Source organism: Lepisosteus platostomus, chromosome 19 (genome assembly GCF_059453375.1).
Source record: "Lepisosteus platostomus isolate fLepPlt1 chromosome 19, fLepPlt1.hap1, whole genome shotgun sequence".
Lineage (NCBI taxonomy): Eukaryota > Metazoa > Chordata > Actinopteri > Semionotiformes > Lepisosteidae > Lepisosteus > Lepisosteus platostomus.
Window position 1 is genome coordinate 16,838,338 of NC_142629.1, and position 27,161 is coordinate 16,865,498.

At 39.0% G+C, this 27,161-nt stretch overlaps 1 protein-coding gene across 1 annotated transcript in view; it reads right to left on the bottom strand.

The window, feature by feature from the left end:
* Positions 1-572: 572 nt before the first annotated feature.
* Positions 573-27,161, bottom strand: part of nherf2 (NHERF family PDZ scaffold protein 2) — a 69,395-nt gene continuing 42,806 nt past the window's right edge. The window contains exons 3-7 of the mRNA XM_088613126.1: positions 23,159-23,338; positions 7,132-7,285; positions 6,151-6,194; positions 5,187-5,261; positions 573-4,129 (exon numbers count right to left, since the gene is read on the bottom strand). Of these exons, the coding sequence (XP_088469252.1) occupies positions 3,965-4,129; positions 5,187-5,261; positions 6,151-6,194; positions 7,132-7,285; positions 23,159-23,338 (618 nt within the window). The 3' untranslated portion in view covers positions 573-3,964. The remainder of the gene's footprint in view (positions 4,130-5,186; positions 5,262-6,150; positions 6,195-7,131; positions 7,286-23,158; positions 23,339-27,161) is intronic.

Sequence of the window (27,161 nt, forward strand, 5' to 3'; positions counted from 1 at the left end):
GGCAGCTACAGTACATCAAGGTCCTGTGGGATAATATCACGCCAGGTGTGGAGCACTTACTGTCAGGGGTCAGTTACACAGATGTATGAAGTTGATAGGAGCCTTAAATACACAGAACTTCACTTTCAATAACCACCTTTCCAATTCAGAGTCACAGTGGCCCCAGAGCCTAACCTAGGAAGGACTGGCTCAGGGTGAGATACTAACTGGATGGGACACCAGTCCACTTCAGAAGCATTAAATACATTTTGGCAAATAAGATTTTAAGGATCTAATTTTACCTGAGAAGAAAAATAGGCATTTACCAAAAGGAATACCATGTCATAACTTATATTTTATATGCAATATCCATATAATCACAAACAGGGCAACACTGTAACAGCTGCGGATACAATCCACGTTCGGCATAACTCATTTTGTCTGCTCAAGTTAAAACTTCTGAATCCCGAATGAAGCAAATTGACCTGCTCTCTTATACAGGAGACAGTCAAGACATGTCTGGTGCAGCATTTGTTTTTTGGTTAAAATTACGTTACGACGTTGAACGAGAATAAATCTGCTCGGACACCGTGTGAAGATTCCTTGTTTTGTAATAAGTTTATTGTTAACAATGTAGAAATCAGACACCATTAATTATACCTGTACTTGAAATGCATCGGTAGTCTTAGACAACACAAGATGTTACAGGGGTACGGAAACACTTAGTATAGAATGGCTAAAGGAAAACTGTATTTCATGCTCGTATTGAAAAATTCATCTCTGCAGTGTAGAAGAAAGAAAGACTGCAATAAGTAGCATAAATTGCTCTAGTTATTGCTTATTTTCCAGTGGTAGGTCTATCTAGCCAGTCAGAGTAAAGTTTAGACCTAATGTCTTTCAACAACATTAACAGCTTTGAAGAAGAGTTTTTGTTTGAAAAAATCCTTTTACTTTTTTTAAAAGTACACTCAGTCCTCACTGAGTGCTGTTCTGTCTAGTACAATTGAAGTGATAGACTGTTGATTGCAGCATTGTATTAGAAACAACGTGTTACGTGTTTTTGAACAAAAGCAACAGCCTGAAAAAATGAGAGAAAACCTCATTAATAAAACAAGATCTATGAATATTCCTGGACAGGCTATAGTGTCTTACTTTATAAAAATACACATCAAAGCTCACTGAGTATTCCCTAATGTTGCTGATACATTGTAAAATATTGGAAACTGAAATAGAGTAAATCAGCATAATTATGCCAGATAAAAAGAGAACACCTTCATAAATGTAAATGGAACAAGATAATTCTAATACTATATCCAGTTGCAGTTACAAAAAAGCATTTTAAAAATACATTTAATACACAAAGTGATTTTTTCCCTAATTTTTTCCCTAATTATGTAGATACCAGCTCTTTAAAATACAGTCATGGGCACATAAAATGCAGTGTCTCCATTCCAACATTAATTTCTACTGTAAGTGTTACTTTTGAGCCCCTATTTTCAAAGGCCTATGAGAAGGAAGCAAGTATTTCCCAAATCCTTTAAAACCTTACAGTACAAACAAGCATGATGCATTGGCTCAGATGTAAGTTTGACTTAAAGCCATCAGAGATTTCCTTTGTTAAAACTGACAATGTGATTGAGAAACTGGAAAAACCCTAAAATAAACTTAGGACTCAAAATGGCAAAGATTCTTAAGGTTGTACCTTTTATGGCGCCATTATATAACTATTCCTTATCTTATTATAAGCGAGAGAAATGTTGAAAAGTAGCTCCAAATCTAGTTCAGAGCTGGGATTCTACACGTAGAAGAGGAGGCTATTTGACAGCTTTGAGCTCCAGTTTTCTCTGCAAAAGAAATCCACTTCAAATGCACGTTGATGCTTGTTTATAACATACGTTCGTGTAATGTGTTTGGTTAGATGATGGTTTGTCTCCACATTTCCAACACAAAGAGCACAGACAAGAGCTACACCAGCAGCCCCAAATCACATTTTAGGTTTCAGCACTCTGGAGAGACCTGGAGACTGCTATTATTACAACAGTCACATTCTGCAGTACGAGATCCATCGTAATAGGAAACTCTTGTAATTACCTTCCAGCAAACACATTGGTAGAGTTGTCAATGGTTTCATTACACAACAATTCCTCCTTCATCAGAACAATGCGAACTGTTGAATCTTAAGGTGCAAGGCATGACTACTCCTGCATTCGTCCATAGCAGGGCCAGGCAATTCAATCAAGCAGTCGGACCTTCGGGAAGTAGAAGGTAGCCAGAGCATCTGGATAAAACCCATGAAAACCCAGCCAGACGATGCAAACTCCACACAGGGGGTGCTCTACTCCAGAGCTCACAGTGCACCCACAGTATGCAAAAATAATACTGTATAAGAGTGGTTCACCTTTACTGTAACAAACTACTAAACCCACTCATAATGTAGATTCCAGTTCTTCTGGTTCATTGCGATTCTAACCAAAACACCTCGGTCGCAAAAAAACGACAGCTGTGTCTGCTTATCGCTCAAGCAAATCACACAATATTGTCTCCTAGTGGTAGACAAGTTCTCATTTTAAGTCTCTTCTTTCACTCAGTTCTCCTCAACCATGCATTGATGTGCACCCATGCATTATCGGAAAGTTGCTTACCCTCAAATTGTAAGTCTCATGGTGGCAGGCAGGCAGGGGGCACGCACAGAAACACACAGGGACAATTAATTGGTAGAGACACTAATTGACCCAGCCAGTGTGTCTTTGGAAACTGAAAGTCAACCTGAGCCCTTAAAGAAAACCCACATGCGTACAGGAGCAACATGGAAACTCCTGGTAAAAATGTCTGCAATTGAACCCAGGACCCAAGTGCAAACCCATGTGACTGTGCAGCCCTCTCCCAAAACTACTCACTCCTCTGTAATTCATGCTCATCTCAGCCAAGCGGGGCAGAATGAAGCTAGAATAGATGCCACAGCTGCCTACTTACTGATGCCCCTAAGCCCTTATATTCCAGGAAGAAACACAAATAAAGCATTTGAATGTGCCCTTTTAAGTAAACTATCAAGGGAATATTCTGCATTGTTTATTTTAATTACTTGTTCAGTCCTTTTAAATGTCTATAGATTGGTGGAATACTGATAAAATTTCAAAGTATGCTTGTGCTAAGGTAATCAAAGGCCTTTATTTCTGCCATCTTGCTTAATTTCTTCAACCCAAGGTTATTTAGTCCTGTTAAAATTCATACAGCTGTGCCTCGGCTGATAGCCACGTCACCTCCATCAACACCATTACCAACACATCCCAAGGCGCTAACTTCAGATCTACCCTGGCAAGCACAATGGAACCCTTGAAGACTCCTGTGTTTCTAAACCACAGTGTACCGGATTATCTATGCGTGGCTTTCTGTGGTTGAACAACTCTGAAATTCGATACATTTAAATTCGACACAATCCCTTATCCTCAGTAGTGCTTTATTTGACTATTTTAAATTCTTTTTACCTTCCCAGTGGCAGAATGTACCAGAAAGAGCTTTGGAATTACTGCCTTGACAAAAATGAATACCTGCACATGTGTTGAGTTGAATTAAAGTGAAAATGAAGTTCTAGAGAATGTACAGACGTTTACCAATTTATGAATTATCTAAAGAGAAGGACATGCCTATTAAAATGTCCTAGATGTTTTTCATGACAAATTCAAAAAAATGAAACAAAAAACTGTATACAGTAAATGCAATATACATCAGCTAACCTGTAAATAATTCCATTAAAGAAAATAACAAATCTAGATATATTTCCCTAAACTAGAAATCTGTTCTTCTCACTATGCACATGAGAGGAAATTTGGTCACACTTTCTGTCAAGGAGACTGGTTTTGCTTGCAGCAGTTTGGAAAAATAAACATCTTGCACGGGCTCTGTAAACATTTTTTTTACATGCTTTTCTGTCACGTTTTTCCTCTCTCCCTCTTCTTGAAATGCAGCGTCGGGCGAGGGGTGCTTTTCAAAAGTTGCTGAAAATTTCGTGCTTCTTGTTCCAGTCCATCTGCGGAGCCCGTTTCTTGGCCCGCTTGGCATGGGCCTTCTCTTTGGCTTCAGCTGCTGTGGGGCTCAGTCTGAGGCCACTCTCTGCAAACGGGTCCTTGTACCCCTCTTCCTGCTCCTCTACCTGCAAGAAAGAAGAACCAGCACAGAGCTGTGAGAGCGACTCGGGATCACAGATCTGATCTACTGAGTGGGCTCCTTCCCGTTCTCTCATGCCATTTCCTGTCCTGTCGGCCAACTAAGCTCTTCCATCCCACAGTCGATCCGATCTGATTCAACGCACTGCCTTTCACAGAAAAGTTGCATGCAAAATAAATGTTGTTCTATCTGCTTTGATCTAATAGACATACTGTAGATAGAACTACATTTCAAACAAGAAAACAGATCCAAAATGATAAATTTGTACCTGTCCCTGTGCACGGCAATTTCCATGAGGTGATTGGAGTTTGACAACAACTGTACAATCTCAGAACCCAGGTATGCTGACGGACACTATAAGCCAGATATGTAGGATAATAACTCCTTACCTTTAAATACCTAGGGTGGTTCGCCTCGTGCTAATGAATTTCCCACTCCACTGCACTGCGGACTGAGCTCACACGTGCAAACATATAGATCTCCAACACCTGCTTTTTGTCACTCTGTGTTTCTAAAACAGCCATCAATCAGAGTGTCTGTGAAGTAATATGTATAATGTATAGTATGATGAAGCAATATTCACTCTCCTTCTAAAATAAACAACTGAAAGAGTACAAGAAATGGTACTTCACTTGAATAGCTTATTTATTTCCACAGAGGTTTTATTTTAGATTATTTTAGATCTTAAATGGTTTGACTAGAGCTTTTAGAATGGCTGATCTCAGGAGTGAACAGCTTGTTGAATGTGTTCAAGCGTAGTTAAGAGCTTCAGGTCTAGAATAAGCTCCTTTATACTGACAAGTGTGCTCGGTTAATTGTGTATCTGGTACACTATAGTTTCATTTTAAATACAATAAGAATAAGATTAATTCCTTGCTGCAATTTCTTATTTAATGGCTCAAGATGTTTAAAAGAATGAACCAGGTATAGTGGCATGGATTTTTAGAGTATTACCAATGACTGTTAAAGGAAACACTGACTTGTTAAAGGAGAAGAAGCAGTGGGTCATAATTGTAGAAAAAATGCACGAGGTGTCAACTCACCTGCTTTAACTCAGTGGTTCTGTCGGGGCTCTGGAGTTCTGACTGGGAGGAGTCTGTAGTTGAGCTTCCATTTATCTAACCGAAAACATATATGAATGACATATTCTGCGTGCAAACATAAAAGACACTTACTGCTATTACTGTAATATCTGGATGACATTTCATATGCAGATTTAGAAAAAAGTATCACCAAAATAAACAAGAACCTTGATGAGAACCAACTTTATGTAGCTCTCTGCATGAAAATTCCATTTTGCTTTAATTTGTGTTTTCATGCTGAGGAACAGGAAGCTCGGTGTCCTTGTTTATGGTGGAAATATTTCACATTTTTGCAAAACCGGGATTAAAGGGAAAATCAATTTAACTTTAAAAAGCCTTGTGCTTTGTATAGCAAGCTCTTGGAAAGCCCCTGTCAAAATAAACACAAAACAGAACGAAGCAGCTGGCTGTTTGGAACAAACAGTCCGATTCTGCGGCTAACATGCTCCGCTCAGAACAAGGCAAATCCAGCATCAGTGACAACTTGGGTGGCAAAACTGACTGAAGAGGAACAGCAGGAGCCGCAGCACTTTGTCCCAAAGTATTGCCATTCTGTTTTCTTTGCTCATGTAAGTTTGTTTAGTTAAAAAACACACTTTTTTCCCCCAAGAATGAAAGATATCTAGAAGTAACATGAGATATTACACTAAAAAGGTTCATTTTCAATATTTCAGCACTGTTTGTAACAGAACCAGACAAGGTTTTAACACTAATTTAGAAAAATAAAACTCATTTATTCAGCACAGCATGCAGTTATGTGGAACACATTTCAGAAATTGTAACATGTTGAACAGCATAATAGTGGTTTTACTTTCTTGGCACAAAAGACAAATCTTAGAATGGTTATTGCTAAAAAATGTTCCAGAGACCATGGTAGTGTGTGAGTAAGTGAGTCCTATCTCACTGTAATGATTAAGACACTAACCTGTGGCTTTGGGGATCCATTGGTTATAGGCTGAGACACAAAGCCTAATAAAAACACAGAGAAAAACTGGCATATTATTGCTAATATGCAATATATCTTATAGTTACAGTATTTTACAGCATTTACAGAATTATTTGAGACTAAGACTTTTTAGATCTGTTCATTTATATTAGCACATCATCAAAAAAGTATTCCATCATCTGCACTAAATGTGAGTCATTCCTTCCAATGATTGTAGGTCCTGTATATACCTGCAATTTATGGAACCCTGATTTGGATTGATTATGGTTACCCACAACTAAAGTTAACCACAAAGGAACAATGAGAAACCCTTAACAAGGAAATGATAACAGGAAAGGGTACTATTTATATCTCACACAGAACATATGTATTTAAGAACTTTAAGAACTGGGTTCTTAAAAAAGGCAGTAAAAACAAAGCAACACATTGACTAAATGCATTATTATAATATATAACATATAGGATGTCACACTTCATCTACCATTGAAGTGCCAGTAGCTTCAGTGCACAGCAGATTAGGTGGAGAAGGGAGAAATTGCTTCACCAATAGAATTGAGGGGGAGCTTTAGAGAAACCAGATTCATGTAGGCAGTGAAATTTAGAAAGAGCATAGACTGTTTATATCTCTGCTCTTACAAATAGTGGCAGGGAACGTTAACATCTCATCCGAAGACAACACCTCTTACAGCAGTGTCTACAGTCACCACAGTAGGGTATTTATCTGGAAATTCTGGTCCAGATGGAGGAGGACACCTTACTTGTCTGCCAACAACACTTACAGCATCAATTAGAAAACGAAGAAGTAGTGGACTCCATCTGTATTACTGTGTTGCTGCATCCTTTAGACCTGTATTGGAGTTGAACTGAGACTGGTGAATGCACGTCTAATGAACGTGTGCCCTGCTCTGGCTGAATTCGTTAAATCGAGCTACAGCTTGCAAGTTCAGTGTGCCGCAGTACCTTTCACATGGCTCTCGGTGGGAGTGACGCCCATCTTCCTGAAATACTCGTCCGTTTCCGCGTCAACCACCAGCAGTCGGGCCTCGGTGCCGCTGGATTTGATGAACGCCACCACTTCGGAGTGCTTCATTCCTTCGATGTTGACATCGTTCACCTGCGAACACAATCCGACACCACTATTCAGCGCCAGCCAAACATTTACCACACTCTGTTGGGAGCCGGTTCAAGTCAGTAACCTCCAAGAGATTTGTCACAACAGGGATTAAATGAAAGCAAACAAAAAGTGTGTCAAATGTTCCAGATGAGGCTGGTTATTAATCTTCATGCATTTTCAAGAGAAAAGTCATTAGCTATTTACTACACACTGTCCAAAGTTAATTAAAATTAACTCCATAAATTAATGGGTTCCTTGATTATGTAGATTACGTTCATGAAGTGGTGGAGAATTCTTATTGGAGGGGATCCTTACACTAAAAATACTGCTTAAACTTCAGCTAATATGCAGAAATTCTTAGTGGGTCACATGAAAGAAAATGTAATTAAAATCAAAAAGCCAGGAATTGTAATTAAGTGAACCAGAACTGTTTCTCCAAATCATTTAAATCAATGAAAATTCAAGTTATTTTATTTTACAACATTTCGGTACTTTCAATCAGCTAAAAATTAATCGGTCTGTAAACTTGAAATCCTGCTCATTCTTTCTGATTTCCAGTTTTGACATCTGCAGAGAATTTATTTTCTTTCTTTAGGGGAGAAATGAGAGAGAGAGAGCTCATGTGTTGGAGGAAAGGCTTACCAGTTTCCTATGTTTTTTCTCTAGTTAGGAAGCTTGGGTATAATAAAACTTACAGTAAATTGTACATGATTTATACAAAAACAATGCCATAGAAGCACACAAGCTCCTAATAAGTAATGAAGTTTTTAATACTGAGCTGCAAGAAATGCAATCCACATGTGTTCTGTAGGGTTTTACAATACATATTTTAAAACATTTTAAAGTTAAGTCTTAAACAATTAGCATCAAATTACCATCAGTGAGAAATATCAATCTTAACATAGGGTACACACAGTGCTTTTTTCATAATAAAGCACAAGGATTATAAATTACAATTTTATTACATTTTCTTAAAAATAACAACTGTTATATTTTAGGTTGTGCTGAAACGTTTCCGTTTTTAACTATTTTCCCAAACATCCCGATAAATCCCAGTTTCTCTTCCAGTACTCCCCACGGCACCTGAAAATACAGCTATCCTAGCCAGTCTCATGAGCACATGCTCCCCTTACCCCAGAACATGCCTGATGAAACAGCTCTTTGTTCTCCTTCTTTCCCAGTGAGGGAACTCTGCTTTCACGGTATTCCCTCAGCTCTGAGTTTCCAAAATCCATCTGTCCAGACCCCTTCCTCACCACATCAAAGCTTAACTGCACTTGACACAGAACAACAATAAAAACAACAGTCCCGTGTTTTGAAACAGAATCTATTTAAACTGTAATTACACACAAGAGAGCTTCCAAATGGGTCTGGTCCACTGATTTACAAGTAATGTTTCCCTGGTTGGCATAATTTCCTTCTTTTTGCTGTGACTATGTGACATAGCCACACCGTTGTTGGGAAATAAGCCATGATTAACACAAGCACAAAGAGAACATTGGTTAGTAAATGAGACTATAGTATTGCCTCAGAAAAGACGCAGGTATACAATTCTTTGTGAAAAGTCCCAAAGCACTTCAGCATCCTCCATGCTGTTACTAAACAGCATGCTGCGGACATTTTAACCACCAGATGGTGATATCACTCCAACAGATTAAAATTGAATTCCCATTCAAGCTGGGAATTTCAGAAGCCAGTTCAAAAGTAGGCTAAGATACCCTCGACATACATTGTCATCAAAAGAATCATAGTGAGAGCAAAAATAAATCTACCTATTTATTTTAATGGTCTTAAGATAGATTTTTAAACAAGGCCCTGAGTTTAATTTCACATAGAATTATGCAATTCTGTTGCAATGTACCGGTTTTATTAAATAAACTATTAAATACAATAATTCTGCTTTGCAATAATTCTGCTTTTTTACACTGGCTTAGAAGTGCAAAAAGTTCTGAAACTGTCTTTTGAAGTGGTTTTCAGCAGAGTCTGACTTGATCATTCTAGCAACATGAAAAACAAAAAGCACGTCCAGGTCATGTTCAGGTTTTTAGGATGTTACCTGTCTTTTTCACATGGATACCATGAAGCACCAGTAGCTTCACGAGGAAGACAAGCAGGTGGTGAAGAGAGAAATTGCTTCACTCTTTGATATCAGGTGGAACTTTAGGGAGGCCAGACTGTTCAAGCACAGCATGGAGTTTAGCTAGTAGACCAGGGTTAACACCTTCCCCTTTTGAAAAGTACCACAGGATCTTTAAATCAGGACTTCTCATTAACAACTCATCTGAAAGATGGCACCTCCCACAGCGCTGCAGTACTGCTTCCCCAGTCACAGCACTGGGAGCACTGGCCTTGGAAACTGTGGTCTAGAGGGAACAGTGCCACCTGCTGGCCGACGAGCAGCCGCATTCTAGTTTATACATAAGATCACTTTATTGGTCATATACAGTACATAGGAGGGGTCCCATATCTCCCCCAGCTGCAGTGCTGCACCCAGGTGACGTGTGGCAGACATTATGACATTATTAGTTAGACATTACTTCACTCATTAAATTAGGAGAGAACTTGAACAGATTGCTCAAGCACAGAGTGGAATTTAGCCTGGGCACCAGAGTCAGCATCCCTGCTCTTATTGACAGCGCCGAGGCTAACGTTTCCTTCCTTCACCATACTGGAGCATCGCTGCCAACAAAGAAACCTGGGACTCGGCAGGGACAAAGGAGCAGGGTTGTGACGACCTTGGCATTACAGACACAAAGTGGAGGGTGGTGGGTCTTCCCCGTGTCGAAGGCATGGGGAGAGATGAACCATGTGTGTATGGCACACAGATCAGCGTCCACATCAGGGTGAGAGATCCACCAGACAGGACTGCTCCTGGCTTTGCATTCTGGCAAAAGAGCTGGGTTTGTGACACTCTATTACACTGCATCACTAAGACATCTATTTTGGGACAGTAAATGTAAGGTTGTTAATGTCCCCCTCCAAAGCAGCAAGGGTGTGCTTGCATTAAATACCAACATTATTCTAATTATTATTAATGAAGACCAAGGGTGCTTTTTACACACAAGAGGCTTTCGATTTGTGTTTATTCACATGACATTCTTTCAGTCTTACCATTGACTGAAACGCTGAAACTGCTTATCATGAAAAAAGTCCAGATGCTTTTCACCAAACATCACAGCCACAGAGGTCTGGCCTCCGGGACACAGTTTACAGCCAATGCTGAACACGAACACTCCCAGAGCCCGTTTAAAATGCATTTCCATCCTATCCTTTCCAGCTTAGCCTAGAAGGGACTTTGTACAGTTGGGGATTTATTTTTGCCAGAAGTTACACTAGGCATGCAGACAGATATTCTTTTTGACAGAATGTAGGTGTACTGTGTGTGGTAGATAACAATCATAATTTTAAAAATGTACATAGTACAATGTTTAAAACAACCTCAGGTAACAAGGAAAACAAATCTCCTAAAACTCAGAGGTTAGGTCAATGAATACTTTTCATACAAGAGTTGCACTGAAGACTTGAGACTTGAGATGAAGTAATTTACTACTCTTAATTACTGTTTAAAGTTGAAAAGTTGAAAGTAGAACATATATTTGTGTTAATGAGATTAATGCAAATCTGTTTCCTACTTTCCCTCAAGAGTGAGAACAGCAGAGGTACAGAATGGGGAAGAAAATTAAAAAAGAATAATAATTAAAAAATTAAAAAAGAATAAGAATAATAAAGGTTAAAAAAGAATAATTTCGTAGAGACTAAATGCATTCTGGAGTCACCATAGTTTTGTCGCAACTGCCCTTCACTAAATCTTCAGCTTCTCCCAAAATGCTTTGCTGCTCTAATGTTCTTTTTCCCCTGCTGCTTCTCTTTGGTTTCCTAGCAACCACTTACTTTCACAGCACAGTCATCAAGAAAGACCAGAGAAAAAAGATGTCTCATCACACCTCAGGGCAGAACATTTTCACCCTATTAGAACACATCGCAAAAAAAAAAAACACTTTTTCTTGGAAGAAAGACGGGCTTTTACGGAAAGTTTCTTTGAAAAGAATGGACACAAACACTGTGCCTGCGTTGACCTCAAAAGAGCTATGTTCTGTGCAATTCAGCCATGGTTCACAATCAAATATTCATGAGTGGCACTTGTTGTACGAATAGTGTGGGTTTCAAGTATCAGTATCCTAGAAGGTATTTTGTTTTAATATTTATCCTTTGTATGAAATGAGACAGAGTTTGCAAAAGAAACAGATAGCTGCTGAATTCACTTGTAGATGCTGTACTTATACTTTCGTTTTGACCTCCAAAGATACAAAGATACAAAAACACAGCAACACAGTGGCCATATAAAATGTTAACTGGAATGTCTATCACTTACAGTAGCTACAGTAAGACTTGTGGTTTTATTAGAAATCAATTGCAATGTCCAACAAACGACATTGGATTGCAGATACGGTCAGGGAGCTTGGAATTGTTTATAAGGCCAAAACTTAACCAACAAAATCCTCTGTGGAATTAATTTATTTTAGTTCAGACAAGGTAGAAAACTGCATGTCTCAACAAATCAAGACAACCTAGTGTGGCAGCCTAGCAGGAATCTGGGAAGGAGACGCAGCTGTCCTGAGGTTGTTGAAGCCTCTGTTGTTAGTAAATACGCTCACATGTGCTGCATTTGGTTGATTATTCATTGGTGAAGAGAGTCACATTCTCACATGGGTTGAACTAGATTTAGTTTGATATATACAAGGAGTCATGTGGAAGTTTTTTTTTGCTAGAGTAAAGGTGCTTTCCATTGTGAATTTTTCCATGTGCATTAGATCTCATGTGACCACTGCTAAAAGGTGGGTTTGTCACACCCAGGCATGCACAAATAAGTGCCAATAACTGTTGGATGGAGTCTTTACCCAGCCACTCTCCCTAGTAATATATCTTCTGATATTAAGTCTGGTTGGAAGTGTAGACCAGCCAAAAACAAAACTAATATTGAATGTTCCTGTCAGGCAAACTGTGACAGGTCAAAGGGGTTCAAAACTTTAAATGCTTACTAGGACCACAAGTAATGTACTATTCCATTCCAATATAAATACAACATGTTCAATGAACAAAAATGCATTTTTCATCATGCAGTTTACATATAAAGAACAATTTTTTAATCTTTTGGAATGATTGGTTGCACATTTCTGGAACCTATTTCAAAATGTATCAGATTCATAAATCTGTTGAAGGCTGCTTTATGTTAAAATTGTACATAAGGAGCATCTGGTGTTCTTTTTAAGAAACCAAATAGATGGATCAGCACAAATGGATCTTGAATTGCATTTTCTCTTGAGCTTGAAAATCTGTGATCTTGACTGTAGCATCTTCCTCCTTTGTCGATCTTCTAGCAATCGTTAGTCCAAAGACAGATGTTTTCTTCCACAAATATCATCAACTCCATTCAAATCAATGTATCTCAATCACATGAGTTACTTTCACTTCAGTCATTAAATGCCCTCAGCAGGAACACTTCCCTGCATGCCAGAAAAAATCTAGGTCTCACAGCTTTTGTGCTGATGAAAATACAGAACATGGAAGGCTGTGAAATACAGGTCGTGTTCCTTGCAGCTCGAGATAAAATATAAATACATTCAAAGAAATAGAATGGGGTGTATTATATTTATTGTTGCAAATGGGTGGTTACGAAAATGGAGAAAATCAAAAAGTGACTGAGTGGATTAGTCAATAGGTGAAACGAACAGTCATAACTAATCATAGTCATAACCCCTGCTGTGCAGGAGTCTTTTTAAATAAACATTTTTCACAGAGTACCATTAAAGGAATTAGAGGAGAGAACTGGCTACTCACACAATATCTGACATACTCTAGTCCATTAGCCAGCAGACTATGGTAAATGTACTGTACCATAGGAGAAATGTAACGCAAAGTGGTCTCTAAACCAATAAACCTACAGTCTAATGTTCCTTCCATCTCAAGTCTCACTTAACTGATTAACAGTACTTTTATTGTGCTAGTTGAGCATGCTAGTGTGACTGTCCTGGAGAACAGGATTTCCAGATTGAATTGGCTTTGTTTTAACTTCAACCTGGTCTTGCCACCTTGCCAGGTCAATCGGTGCTGGTGATACAAACAGACCTTGAAAATGTACTGGATCTGAACTATGTTGCTATAGTCTGTGTGCTTCTTTAGGTAGTTTTAAGCTTTAGTGCATCAACTTTCATGATTCAATGACAACCAAATGTGAGAAATCACACTTTGGACCTCTGCAAATAGCAGAACAACTTTTTAAAATGTTTATCTGCATGCAAGTGAGTACGACTGCACATAATGTTAAAGTCTCCCCTCACAGTTGACTGCTCCTAAAAACTCAGTGATTTCCTATGCATGGCATGTATTCACTACTTATTTAAACACAAAAAGCCTCTGTCGGACTAATTCGAATTACTTTACAACCCTGATTAAGACACAGCTTGTTTTGGTAAAAACAAGACTCTGTCCCTGCTGCTTGGCAAAACACACTGAAATGCGGATACGTTATTTCCCTGGGCTCATATTTTCCTTCTTCTTATCAGTCTGTGAGGTCAAGCCTTCAGATTCAGTGACAGTACTGTTACTTCACCTCCTTGGACATCTGCCAGTGTCAACTGGCCACACTTTTTACACCCACAGGAATGGGCATGCTGTTAGAACCCTCCAGCTATGGACTGATGCCAGGAGCTTGCCTACTAGGAGTGTCTTTGAAAGAAAAAAAAATACTTCTCTCCAACAGAATCTTTATTTCAAGCTTAAAATCTTCAATTGTTGATATTCATGCCCATGCTATATCTTTTTTTTGTGTGTGTGGCGATGCCAATATCAATCAGATTGCCTCATCCATACCATCCAGATTCCTGAAAACAAGAGTCTGAAATCAGATAACAGATGTGCATGGTGTATCTAGATTTTAAGCTTTTCAAACAGTTAAATTCCAAATGGTATGTGTTGTCATTCAAGGAAAAATGTTTGGATTGGGAATTGATTAACAAATAGAATATGTACAGAATATGTCTGTATAGATTACAGATAAAGGGTGCATGTTCAAACTGGGATGATCCAATTAGTAATTCATCACAGGAATGTGTATTAGGACTTCAAATTTATATCAGTGGTCTGAACTACTGAAGAGTTAATAAGCTAATGTAGCAAAAACACAAATGGGAAACGGAGATAGAAGAGACGAGATATTTCAGATCTGGGGTGTTTATGTTGAGTTACATCTTCTAGACAATGGTGGTAAGAAATAAAAAAAGTCAAACTAAAAGTTAGGATATCCATCCATTTTCTAACTGCTTCTTCCAATTCAGAATCATGGGGAATACTTGGCAGGCAAGGCAGGGGCATAAGTAGAAACCATGCAAAAGTACATTTAAAACCAGAAGCAGAATAGTGGGGCATTAAGACCCACACAGACGGGGGGCTGAGCCTCCTATTGGTCCCAGTAACACCACATCCAGCACCACCCTTAGTTTTTCCCAGGAGGTCTCCCATGCAGGTACTGAGCTTCGGTGGGCTGCCAGCTGTCAGTTGTGATGTAACCACCTAAATGAGAATATATTCTTCTATTTCTTGGTTTTTTTTGCACACATGGTAAGCTGGCACCTACTTTCTAACATGAAAAGGAAGATTTCAGATGTCACAGCGCTTTCCAGGAGCCACCCCAGGCCGTGTTGTTGTTGTTCACTCGCATTCGGTTTTCATTTCGCTCAAATAAGCGTGGCCAGTGGAATGTGGCAGAAATTATCTCATGAAAATATTGCTCTGTGACCTGCATTAGGAGTATTTTCACATTTCCATTTCTTCTCAAATTACCCTGGCTCCGAAAACGACTCCCCGCAATGCTGGGCTGCAGAGAAGTGGGTGGAGAAAGCCAATGACTGTCACGCCAAGCAGAAACCATCTGCTGAAGAGCACGTCTTTCTTCACACTGCTGGCGTAATGCTGATCTTGGCGAGAGCAGTTGGTCAGCATGACGAATTGTAATCTTAGAGAACGAATGGGACGCAGCGATGACACACACACTTGCAAATGCTGGGATAAAAATCTTTCAGATCTGGAGCTGAGGCACAAACATTGAAACTACAACACAGTGTCTGCTATGAAAATCCGTCCTGTGTTCAGTGTCCGGTGCAGTTGTTTGGCTCTTTGGAAAAATTGACAATAATACAGAGATGAGTCTCCATCTTGGTTAGCTGGATGACAGCTCGCATGCACCTTGATACCTTTCTGATCACATTAATTGCATTATAATCCAGAACTTCAATGGGTGTAGTTTTCTGTAATTGTACTGTGAGTTACAGTGTTCCTTTATATAATTCAACGATACAGACATCACTAACAGTAGGGCACCTTGGATAAATGCACAAAGCCAGTTTAATGAGTAAATAAATAACAGCAGAGAGGAAATCAGGTTATCTACATTGAAGCTGGCTAACAGTATCCAAACAGAACATAAGAACCTAAGAAATGTTACAAACGAAAGGAGGCAATTTGACTCATCCTGCCCATCTGGTAGTAGATTATCGATCAGTTTAAAATAAACCTCCGTATACAGTAGTTTTCTTGTAGATCTACATAGACCTCATAAACATAACAATAGCTTATTTACCAGAAGTGGGAAAATCACAGATTTTACAGCCAGTATTTACAGATTCTAGTAAATAAAATAATTAAAAAAAAGTATTGAGAGGTGCCAAAATAATTCAATATTTCAAATACATTTGACTCCCCGTCAGTCAAATATATAAACATTCAAATATGTCGGTTTCGTGGAAAATAAAATTATTCTGAAAAAACGAAAATTATTTGAAATTATTTCAGTAAACATATCCTACATATTCTTTGGGGAAAGCAGATCAAACATGAAACATACTGTATTCCTTTCAGGAAAATTACTCTCTTGGCTCTTTCGTCCAACATTCTCTATTATATGTAGCACTAGGCACTGAAATCAACATCAATTACAGGTTATTCTGCATCAACTCACATTGTTGTACAGTAAACAACCTGTCTACTTCTATTATTCAGACAAAGGTTCAATGACCCAATCATATCCAACACTCAAGAGTGAAACACAATTTCAATGCGAGAGAGTCACATCTTCTGGAAAACAGCAGACAACAAAGCCTGGCTTATTTGTTTTCCTGAATCAGATATCTCATCTCATTGTCTAGCAAACAAAACACGTGTGTCAAAACACAATAAAACAAATTTCCTTGCTCAGCCAAAAGCGAAAAAGAGCCACGCAGGATTCAAAGTCTGTTACAGATTCTGCTTGAAAGCTTGTTTACTGATAAGTAGAAAAGAGAAAAAGCATTATTTATTTGTCAAATGATTTTAAATTGGAAGCTTAAAAGGGGATAACAGTATAAAACTAAAGACTTTTACAGACTTCTGCTGTATTAATTGTTGAAATAATATGTATATTAGTGGAATATTTAGAAATAAAATGATGTTTACTGTGTACTGCACTGAGTGTCACCCAAATCCCCAGTGCTTATATTGAATCCTTTCTTCTTGCCAAAGCATGTACACAAAGCACTTCAACAACACTCCATGTCTGAGAGAACCCGTTTACAGACATTACATGTAAAACATTCAAAAGCCCAACTGGTTTATTGCCCGGCTTGTGGGCCCTGATAGTTTAGTGTAATGTGACACCAACAGCTGGTGGAGAAGAGCAGAAGTACATCTGGACATTTCCACCCATCCAAATAGTCTGACATACATCGGTATGTGTGAACGCTGTTAGTCTGAAAATGTTACATCACCAGTTATTATTACTGGGAAAAACACCCCAGTGTCCAAAAACACCCCAGTGTCCAAAAACACTGCGATATTTATTTAAGTTAAAAAAAAATTCACAGTTTTTCAAAACTCTGTGAAAGAGCAAAGCAGTCAGAATTAAGTGCTGCAGTAGAGGATGATATTCTCAGTACATTTTGTGAGGAATTTTAGCAATGCTGAGCATTCAGCATGGAAATGCAATGTTTTAGCACAGTACACTGTATCTCCAGTTGTGCCTATTGATTTGCCATGCATCCCCGTAAAGACATATCTCATGGGAACTCCTTCCTTGTCACGTACTGTATTGCTTTACTATGTTCTTGCATTGCAGGCTTTGAATGGCCACATTTTACTGAATTGACACATCTTATAGTGTAAAGATGAGACCACTGCAGAGACAAACCCCACATCCTCAGGAGCGCTGAAACCCAATTGCATCTATTTACTGGTCTTTGGGTGTAGTGCCCTTGTCTGTTGTTGGTCTGAGATGCCGTAGGCGAATTAGCCTGCGGGACTCTGAAAAATGTCTGAATTTTAGGTGCAGCACCATAAACCACTCTGGGTTGGGAAACATAAATGAAAAGGCTCCAAACTGAATTGATGTGCTGATGTGTGATTGCTTCAGAACACGTGCGCTGTAGCTGTACACAAAACTGTACATCTACAGTATATAAAGTTTGAGGACCTTCTAGAGAAGGATTCTGACATAGAAGCGGTCAGTCATAATCCCACAGATTACAGCTTCACACCATTGGCTCCTCAGCCAGGCAACTGACATCAGAAATCTGAACCTGAGGTCTGTCTCCTACTGAGCAGGATTCATACTGCAAGCACACGTCATCAGCCAAAACTAACTCGACTCTCAGCGGTCTAAACCCAGCTCATATTCCCCGTTAGCTCATGTTAAATCACTTTCATGCACAGCGCCATTATTACAGCTTGACAAATCTGCACCTCTCAGCGCCCATAATTTGAAATCCTTCAATGCTTATGTTTAGGAGGAGGGCGAATAAATGGAATAAATGAGCAGTGTTGAATTCAAAGACGGTTCCAGTCTGTACACTATAAGCCTCTAATGCAGGGTCAGTGTGTCTGCAGGTTTTCATTTCAGCTCAGCTCTTAATGAGCTACAACAAGTGGTTACTGGCTGGATCTGACCAATTTCAGACCAGCCCTTCAGGTGTAGCTCTATAAAGACACCTTGAAAACCTTCAGACACACTAACCCTCCAGGACCAGGATTGGGCACCTGTACTCTGCTGGATAAAAAATACATAAATTATTTAAAATAGATGGAGGTTCTGCAATGTAGGAAGGGAAATGAAAATTACCTCCTAGATAACGCATGAGCTCTCAGTTATGAATAATATTTTTATTTCCACATTTTAAATACTGACAGCTGGACAGGATTCTCCAGGGTAGATAAGCTTATGAGACTACAAATAACTGACATCTGAATCACTCCTGAAGCATTGCTAACCATAACATAATGCATGTTTAAAGAAACATTTAAAATTGAAGTTTATTGTTGATACTTCTTTAGTCTGCCTGTACTTAGTTGCTAAGGGGCTATTTTCACAGCAGTCGACTATAAAAACATAAGACAATGCCTCTGAAATAGTTCAGGTTGTGCTGTACTGGAATGATTTCCCTTCATGGCAGGCTGGTGTATTGAATTAAGACGACAGATTGCTTCTTGCATAAGGCTGGATTCTTTTCACACACCAAGTGACATCTGTGCTTCATTACTGAGTCCCAACAATGTGTGAAGAGATTAGATCCTATTAGTGTTGACCTGAGCTCAGGAAATGCCCTGACATTTCAAGAGAATTATTTTCTTCTTTCAGCATGAGCAGAGTTTTTTTTCTCCCCTTTACTGTTATCTTTTACGTTTCTAAACACAACCTCTCCAGATGTGGTCATCACGGTTTGTAGTTCTTCACAGCACATAAGCCAGATAAACCTCTCCTGGCCAAATTATCTTCCTCAGCACCCAGACTGTTTTTTGGGAATTCAAAAAGTAAGACCGGTTTTAGTGACCTGATGTTATAAATGTGAACCGATTTTCCAAACAAAATCAAGGAAATAGCTTGCTGTTTAGGTTTATTTTTGTAGGTCAACTATAGCATTACCCCGAGGGTACTATTTCACAAAGCTTGTTATGACTCTACATTCCTAATGTAGACACTTTATGTGTGTGAAATTCGAAACCAAGAGACATTTTAAGTAAAAAGAAAATGTATTACCACTGTCAAAACGTTAACAAAAGCAATAAAGCAGACCGATAATAATGTATATACCTAGAAAAACACAAACTCAAAACCAGGTTTAAGGTATATAAACTAATTTAAAAAAACAATAAAACACTGTATTGTTCTGAAAATCCTGAAAGCACTTCTCTGACAATGTAAGGCATAAATTACGCCTAAAAGTTTCCATTCAAAAGAGTAATTTCTGACAAGTGGGTTTGTGTCCTACTTTTGATATTAGTTTTAGATAATATTAGGTTTACACAGTACGTGTGAGTGCTGGAATGGCTCCAGTTTCAATTGAAAGGTGTTCTACTTCTTTGATTTTACTTTGTCGAACCAGAAACAGCCCAGAGTTTATAACGTGGGATCTGAATTCTTTCCAGACATTCGTCTCCACTGGCTATGGGAAGAGTCTTCCCTGCACCAACAAAGTATTCAGACTACACACCTTCAGGAAGATCTCCTTCAGATTCGAGAGGAGATGGAAAATCAGATGACGGAGTCCTGTGACATTTAAATTTATTATATACAGTACATAATCTAGGGATGGGAAGACACAGCAGGTTTTGAACAGATCCCTGTCCAAAGAAGCTGTGCTGATCAAGCTCTTAACTTGGACTGATTTGCAGCAGGTGTAGCAATGAGTATTATTTGTTTGATGGGGAAGTTATTTAAACCTAGAGGACAGACATTTATAATAAATGGAAATTATTAACTGAAGTTAACAACAGCAAGTCCATCTCACACAGGTGTTCCTAATTATGGAAAGTATGGAAATTTAGTCATATATATCTGTACAGTATCAAGCACAAACACCTCCCTTCACATTTGTCTCAACCATCTCTCCTCCTCCCCATTTCCACCTTGCTGACTCCTGGACTCAGTCTGAATGGGGTTCGAGCCCCTTAACTTGTGGCCACTGGGAGGCTGCCCATTAACCATGCAGGTTAAGCCAAACACATCTCACCAAATATTCCAGACATTCACAAAGCAACCCTAGTTCCTGGTTGCTGTTGTCAAAAATTATCATTATTGTGATTTATTTCACAAAAGGTAATGGAATTGTTATACAGCCTGAGTTTAAAAATCCATAGATTGATGGAATACAGGCTACTACTACACATCAGTAAAAACTGTCCTGTCTTACAATGTCCATGTACAGTATACTAGTGCACCACACATCACTTCCTGGCAGTGACTTAGAGATGCTGAGGTACAGCATGTGGGTTGTACAGCACATGTGGTGGAGCCATTCGGCACAAGAAAAGTTTATTCTAATGAAGTGTTAAACACTGGGGCCTGTAACTTAGAACCGGCAGCCCATCACAAGTTATAAAAACCCAGTAACCGATGGAACGCTTCCATTAGGGTGAAGAAAGAAGCTTGAAAAACAAAGTTGAAACAGCTGGAATTAGTTAGCTGCAAGACGGTTAAAGTCTTGATTGGTTCCAGTCCTGAGGCCCTGCGTAATTGACTTTTAACTAATTTTGACTAATTAATCGGGCAGTTTCTGATTGATTGTCTAACCAGTTTAAAAATGCTAGACATACTTGCTCTGTGACTACCCCCTGGTCCATAAAGCATAAATCCTACAGTATCTATATGCCCCCTAACTTTGTTAAAGGGATCAGATTTCCAGATATTCCAGTGTGGTGTACGTTTTCTTCAGCTAAGGACAGGTCCTGTGTGAATATAGATTAGATGCAAGGCATGGAGAAATAAATTTGAATTCTCTCTATTAAGCTTATTCTCTTATTCAACTTTATTCTCTTATCTTATGTATTTGCTTCGGGCCTTGTACTGTACTTGTTTAAATCTGTGGTGGATGATCCTAATTAAATCCATCACAGATTTATAAGCACATACAAAAGAAAAAGAAACTAGGAGTCTGCCTATTCCTCTGTGTCTTCATATGCCCTTTTATAAGCTGTGTTTTGGTAGTTAATGTACAGCTGACATTCCTATGGGAAGCAATAATGAAACACATAGAATAAATGTGATGGATAAAAAATGTGAATACATTTTTCCTGCCTCGTGGAAAAAATCTTTCAACAAAATACAAACTACAAGCACATTTAAGCAAAACATGTGATCTTGATGGCTAATATAAACCTCAGAGTAGAGACTTCATTTTGATTACAGAATGGTTTGACTCATTTAGTTAGAGCCGTAGTTTTTTGAAAGACAACCAGTTTGGAAAGCCAATAATCAATCAGGTTAAATCACGGACTCTAGTAGTGACACTTGCCACAAAAAAAGGGCATGTGGCTCGACCGCTGCTAAAAATTCCTGAAATTATGAGCAAGAGTCGGGGAAATGATTCAAGGAAAATGAAGCGTGTTTTAACAATTTAACAGCACAATTCCGAGTTAACATCATAAGCAGTCGTCAATACCACATGGATCTAATCTATGTCATAAATGCTTGGAATTATTTTCATTCTTTGTAGGATATTTGAGGTACAGTATTTTTGTGTTTTGAAGTTTAAGCAAATTTAACAAATTCAAGTGATTGCCCAAACCTAATTATTTAGACACATAACTGTTTACAGACTCTTTTGAAAAATAAAGGAGAATGAGGTCTTGTCCTCGAAAATGATTTAATACATGTTTAGATTAATTTATGTAGATTAATACAGTATGCCTAAACTGCATAGAAAAAACGTCTGATAACATGGCAAATACAAAAAAATACAAAATTCAAATGGTGAACAACATTCATATTTTGTTTGAGTTATTTTGCTATGTTGCAGTTGGACACAGCAGATTGAGGGACCTCCCAGAAATGTTCAAATGGGATATCACAGGCAAATTTCTGGAATTAAAGCCTGGAGTTTGGCCTCACAATAAGCATCTCAGACACCTACTGGGAAAAGTCTTTTTCAATACCTCAGGAACTTTAGGTAAGAGATTCTTGTCAAGTTTAAATTTGATTCTTTCTTGGGGATATTTTGTTATTTGTTTCCCAATATCTCCCTTCAGCATTTTTCTTGTAGGTGACCAACTTCTAAAACCGTGCCGATTCATTCTTTACCTGAGTACAATGGTCAGTTTGATCTAAATATTCTCCTTACTGCATAGGAGAAGGTTCTCTTGCGTAGCCTCTAAAAACTCTGCAGCACTCAGGTAGCCAGACTATCATGCTGTTGATATCCTAAATGGGCTCTGGAGATATATATCTCTCTCATTTTGTACTTGAGTGCCATTTAAATAATAGATCGTATTGCTTAAAACCTGAAAATCTTCAATGTGGTGTAGCTGGGGGATAGTTGCTTCTTTTCCAGGAACCTACTGCTTCGGTTTCTACATATTATTAGCCTTGAAAAAAGTGTGCTAAGTCACTGACACAGAGCTGTATGGCTTAATTACAGTATGTTGTTTTCATGTATTATTCTCTGCTGTTCAACCTGTTAGAAGATTTCCCTGACTGGAATTAGCAGGCAAGGCACACACAAGTGTATCAGTGGCTTAAGAGCAAAATGCTTCAAAGTGAGATCTTGGTGTAATACAACTTCACAGCCTCCTAATTAGATCTGAAAAGTCCCTGCAGAAGGTACTGCATGTTGTTTTTGTCTTTGGAAGGGTCAGATGGAGAGCATAGTACTCCAAGCAGGCATTTCAAAGAAACAGCGAATAGCCTGAAGTCGGAACAGGAGGGCAGGTGAGACACAGGCCCTTTAAAAAGCTGTTAAAAAGCTGTATTTCTTCATATAACCTCGAGCCCATCAGGAAATGAAAAGTGTGATTCTTTGAAAGCGCTCGTCTGATGGTTCTTAAGCAGATAAACAAATGTTAAGTCCCTTTCATTACCTCAATTAGCCGGTCCTGTGGCCTCAATCCTGCCCTGGCAGCCGGTGACCCAGGGTCCACTGACCGGATGAACTGTCCAGGCTTGGACTTTTCACTGTGAAGGTTGAAGCCATAGCCTGCTTCACTTCTTTTTAGATGACACATCCGTGGGTGATGTTCTTTCATCGGGCTTTGGCTTTCCTTCAGTAGGAACAGGAAAAGAAGACATGCAGTTAACAACAGTGCCGTGGCTACAGAACACACAGTTCAACACGCCAGCACAGAGCCAAGGTACTGTTTACTCCTCTCAAAACAGTGGTCTGCTTAAAAAGCCGAGTTTCATCTGCGTATCAATCTGCGTATCAAAACTTTACTTTGCGAGCACGTCTTAACATGCGGAAGTTATTTCACCAAGTTTACGTATCTAATTTGGATATTCGGAAAACAATAATAATCCAGTCAAAATTGTGGCAACACTTTAACACAACAAAAGACACTAACACATCTTTGGATTCATTTCTTTTAAGAGAAAATTAAATGAGATGAATGACCCCTATAGATTGACATTAAGCGTGCATATGTTCTGCTTCACCTTAATGTGATAGACGTTCTCAATTACCTAACAGGACATGCAGAGAATTAATAACCTGATGTCTCAATGGCTATGCGTCTTCGATTCAAATCCCTCGTACCCAGGCAATTTCATTTTACCGCCTGCAGCTCAAGAGAGGGTGGGAAAAAGATCAATGGCGGATTATTTATTTAATTGTTTGATACACTTCCCTTCGGACCAGTATCCCAAAGCAGACAATGTTGTTTATAGTGTCCGCCGAGGCCGGGTGAACTTTGTACTACTTCCCTGTGGAATCTGCAGGAACACTAAAGTCCAGTGCTGCATGTCCTGTGTTTCCTCCTCACAAGCCTGTGAATTGAACAGGACAGAGGCTGGAACTAGAAACATCCCATGTGCACATTTCAGTTCGAGGATGTGGCTAGGACTCAGGACTCCTGTCGGAGGGGTGTGGGGCCAAGTCCCAGGAGGAACAGGGCTGCTATACCCTTGAGCAAGGTACTCCGTTTGCTCCAAGAAACACAAGTCGTGTACGCAGGAGATCCACATGTGCATGTGCAAAATATTAAGAAATTAAAAACCCTGCAACCAAGTCTGCAACCTTGTGAAATAATAAGAACTGGATTGGAACAGTTGTTTGAGAATCCAATCCAATAACCAGGAAGAAAGTATAAGGTGCAACAGTCACCCAGCCTGATCACGGTCCCAGAATACTCACTGTCCACTGTTTTTAAGAGGCAGATTAAAATGAGTTTCAAGTCAGCGGAAAATCACCTTCGAACATTTTAATTGTGATACAGACGTTTCCTCAAAGTCATTAAGGTGCCGCCATTTTTCTAAAGAGACCAAAGGGCTCAGCAGGTTCTAGTCAGATAATGTCATGAAGCAGGCCACCTGTAGTAATTAATAAGAGATGTGCAAAACACTGACCTTTTCAAGATGCAAGAACACCATTTCATTTTCTAGACTGTTACTGTTTTTAAACTCTTTTGCATGAAATGATTTTGATTCACGTCAGTGGGATCAAATGCTGCTAAGTAAGGCATGTTTACATCAGAAGAGACCTACTGCAGATCCACAGCAAAGCAAAACTTCCCCTTCATCTACCAGGACAGGTGCTAACAGAGCTACCTGGAAGAAATTAATTGGCCTCACCGCGACTGCAGTAATGAGACACTCAGAGGAAGTTTCTGATGTTCTGCTAAATGTTTCTTTGATATTCCTTATGCAGCACTTTATTCATACACTGTTCAGGCCGCCAGAGATTCAATACCAGTAGTATCTAGTGGTTTCGTAGTCCGTATGTGTAAATATTTACAGTCCTTTCATGGCTTAGCCAAGGGATGCAATTCTCAAGATATGGGTATTTCTCATCCCAGCTGTGATTTCCCCTCACAGTCTCCTCCTTGCAGAGCAAAAATATTATGACTTGGCTGTAGGACAATTCCTCAGGTTTACACATACAGTGGGCCCCTCTCACTGGCAGGAGTCTTCAGGTTAACAGCAAAGCCATAACTTAAGCACAAGACAGTGCGCAATCCTACCACAAGAAGCAAACTAAGGGGCAGCTGCAAGGATAAAGACAGGTTAGTCACAGGTCTGCAAAGCAACATATGAGGCAGGGAAGGCGTTGCTGTCCTAATTTACATCTAGGCAGGAATTCAAACATAGATCTGATGGCAAGACTGTCACACCCAAACTGGTTTCTGTTTTGGATTGAGCAGGCAAATTCTAAAAAAAACACAACAATGGTCAACACAGTGAGACTGGAGTCATTTTACCTAAGCCAGGCGTAGGCTACCCTGGAAAGGTGATGCTACAACAAGGCTTTTCAACCTGGGGGCAAAGACATTCCTTAATATCCCCTGCCGCACATTTAGTGTCATGCAACAAGACAGATCTTAACCTGCTAAAAAACTGAGGCAGTCTACGCTTGGGAAGCATCTTGATATAACAGAGATGTTGTTCAATAGGTCTCTGCAGCATTAACTATAGATGACAGGAGGACATCTATACATCTACAAAAAAGCTTAGGCAGCAATACCTGCATTTCAAGATCCAAGACATGGAATGAACAGACCCAACAACCCTGGTTACACACATCTCATTTAAGATTGAGGGATTAATGTCCTTCTCCCACACTTGTCTTATCTGTGATATTAATCCAATCAAATGGCTAAATGACCACTGGCAGCTGAGTAAAGATGGTTCTAAACAGAATCAAAATTGAATGCTCATATTCCAGCCACTTATTTTATTCCTCTCTAATTCCACAAATCATCACACCAAGAGGGCTGTTCAAAATACAAAACTGGAAGAGAACTGAATAAGAACCAGCTTCTGCATCTTACATTTGCCAAGAGTTTTACTAGATGTATTTTATTTATGGAGAGCTAGAGATCACTAGGGAGGAACCTAAAAAGATCAAACAAACCCCGAAACTAAATCATCAAATCTTTTATTATTCCAAAAACATGACCACTTTACTTTCCCTTTTTATATCGTGAGGTATAACACCATGCACCTGCTATTTGTTTACTAACAGAAAATTGATAAACAGATAATTAATAAAGCTAATCCAAGGGTCTCTTTCTGGCTTTACTTGAAAGAAAAAGTCCAGAAGTCCAAAAAAAGTCCAAAAAGTGGTTTTTGTGTATTTGGGGATTTTGAAGATTTAAATCAGAGGCAGTGACTAAGTCAATATGAGGGGCTCTGGGTGTATTTCCCTGCTTACATCTCAATGTCAATATTTCTTATTTACATTTCAATGATGTTTTGGTGTGGTTTTTCAATATTTACTAAAGACAAGAACTTGCAAAAGTAAGAAAACTCCAGCCAAGCCAGTCCATGTCTGTATCAGCACTTTACATCATTTGCATTATCCTGCTGCAGGCCTAACATCTCATGGGGGGTGTTCTGGTGTCAGCAGTTTTTTGGCTGATGTATAATATGAACAATTTAAGCAATATGTTCTTCTTGAGCAACACATTGATTACAGTACGGCTTCCCAATAAACACAAAGACCAACTTTCCTGGGGTATAACATATACTGTATAACAAAGTATAACGATGCAACAAAGAAATGCAACACTCAAATTAAATGGATTTAATTAAATATTTTAAACAAGGGCTTTTAAACAAAATCACAGAAATCACAGAAACTTTGAACACCAACACGGATCAAAGAATCTTGCAGTGTTTTCAGCAAGAAATGTATCACGCTGACAAAATGGAAGCAGAAAGTTATTTAGGTTGGGACCACCCTGACCATTAACACATTCCTCACAGCACAATCCTAACACGATCCTAACAGTGCGGCACATAGTCCTGATTGCTCTCTGGACATACTGTCACTCTGGGAAGTCATGCACTGAAGGTATCACAAAACGACATAATTGGCAGAATGGTATAAGTAGCAATGTCTTTACAAACGTTTTAATTCACATACTTGCA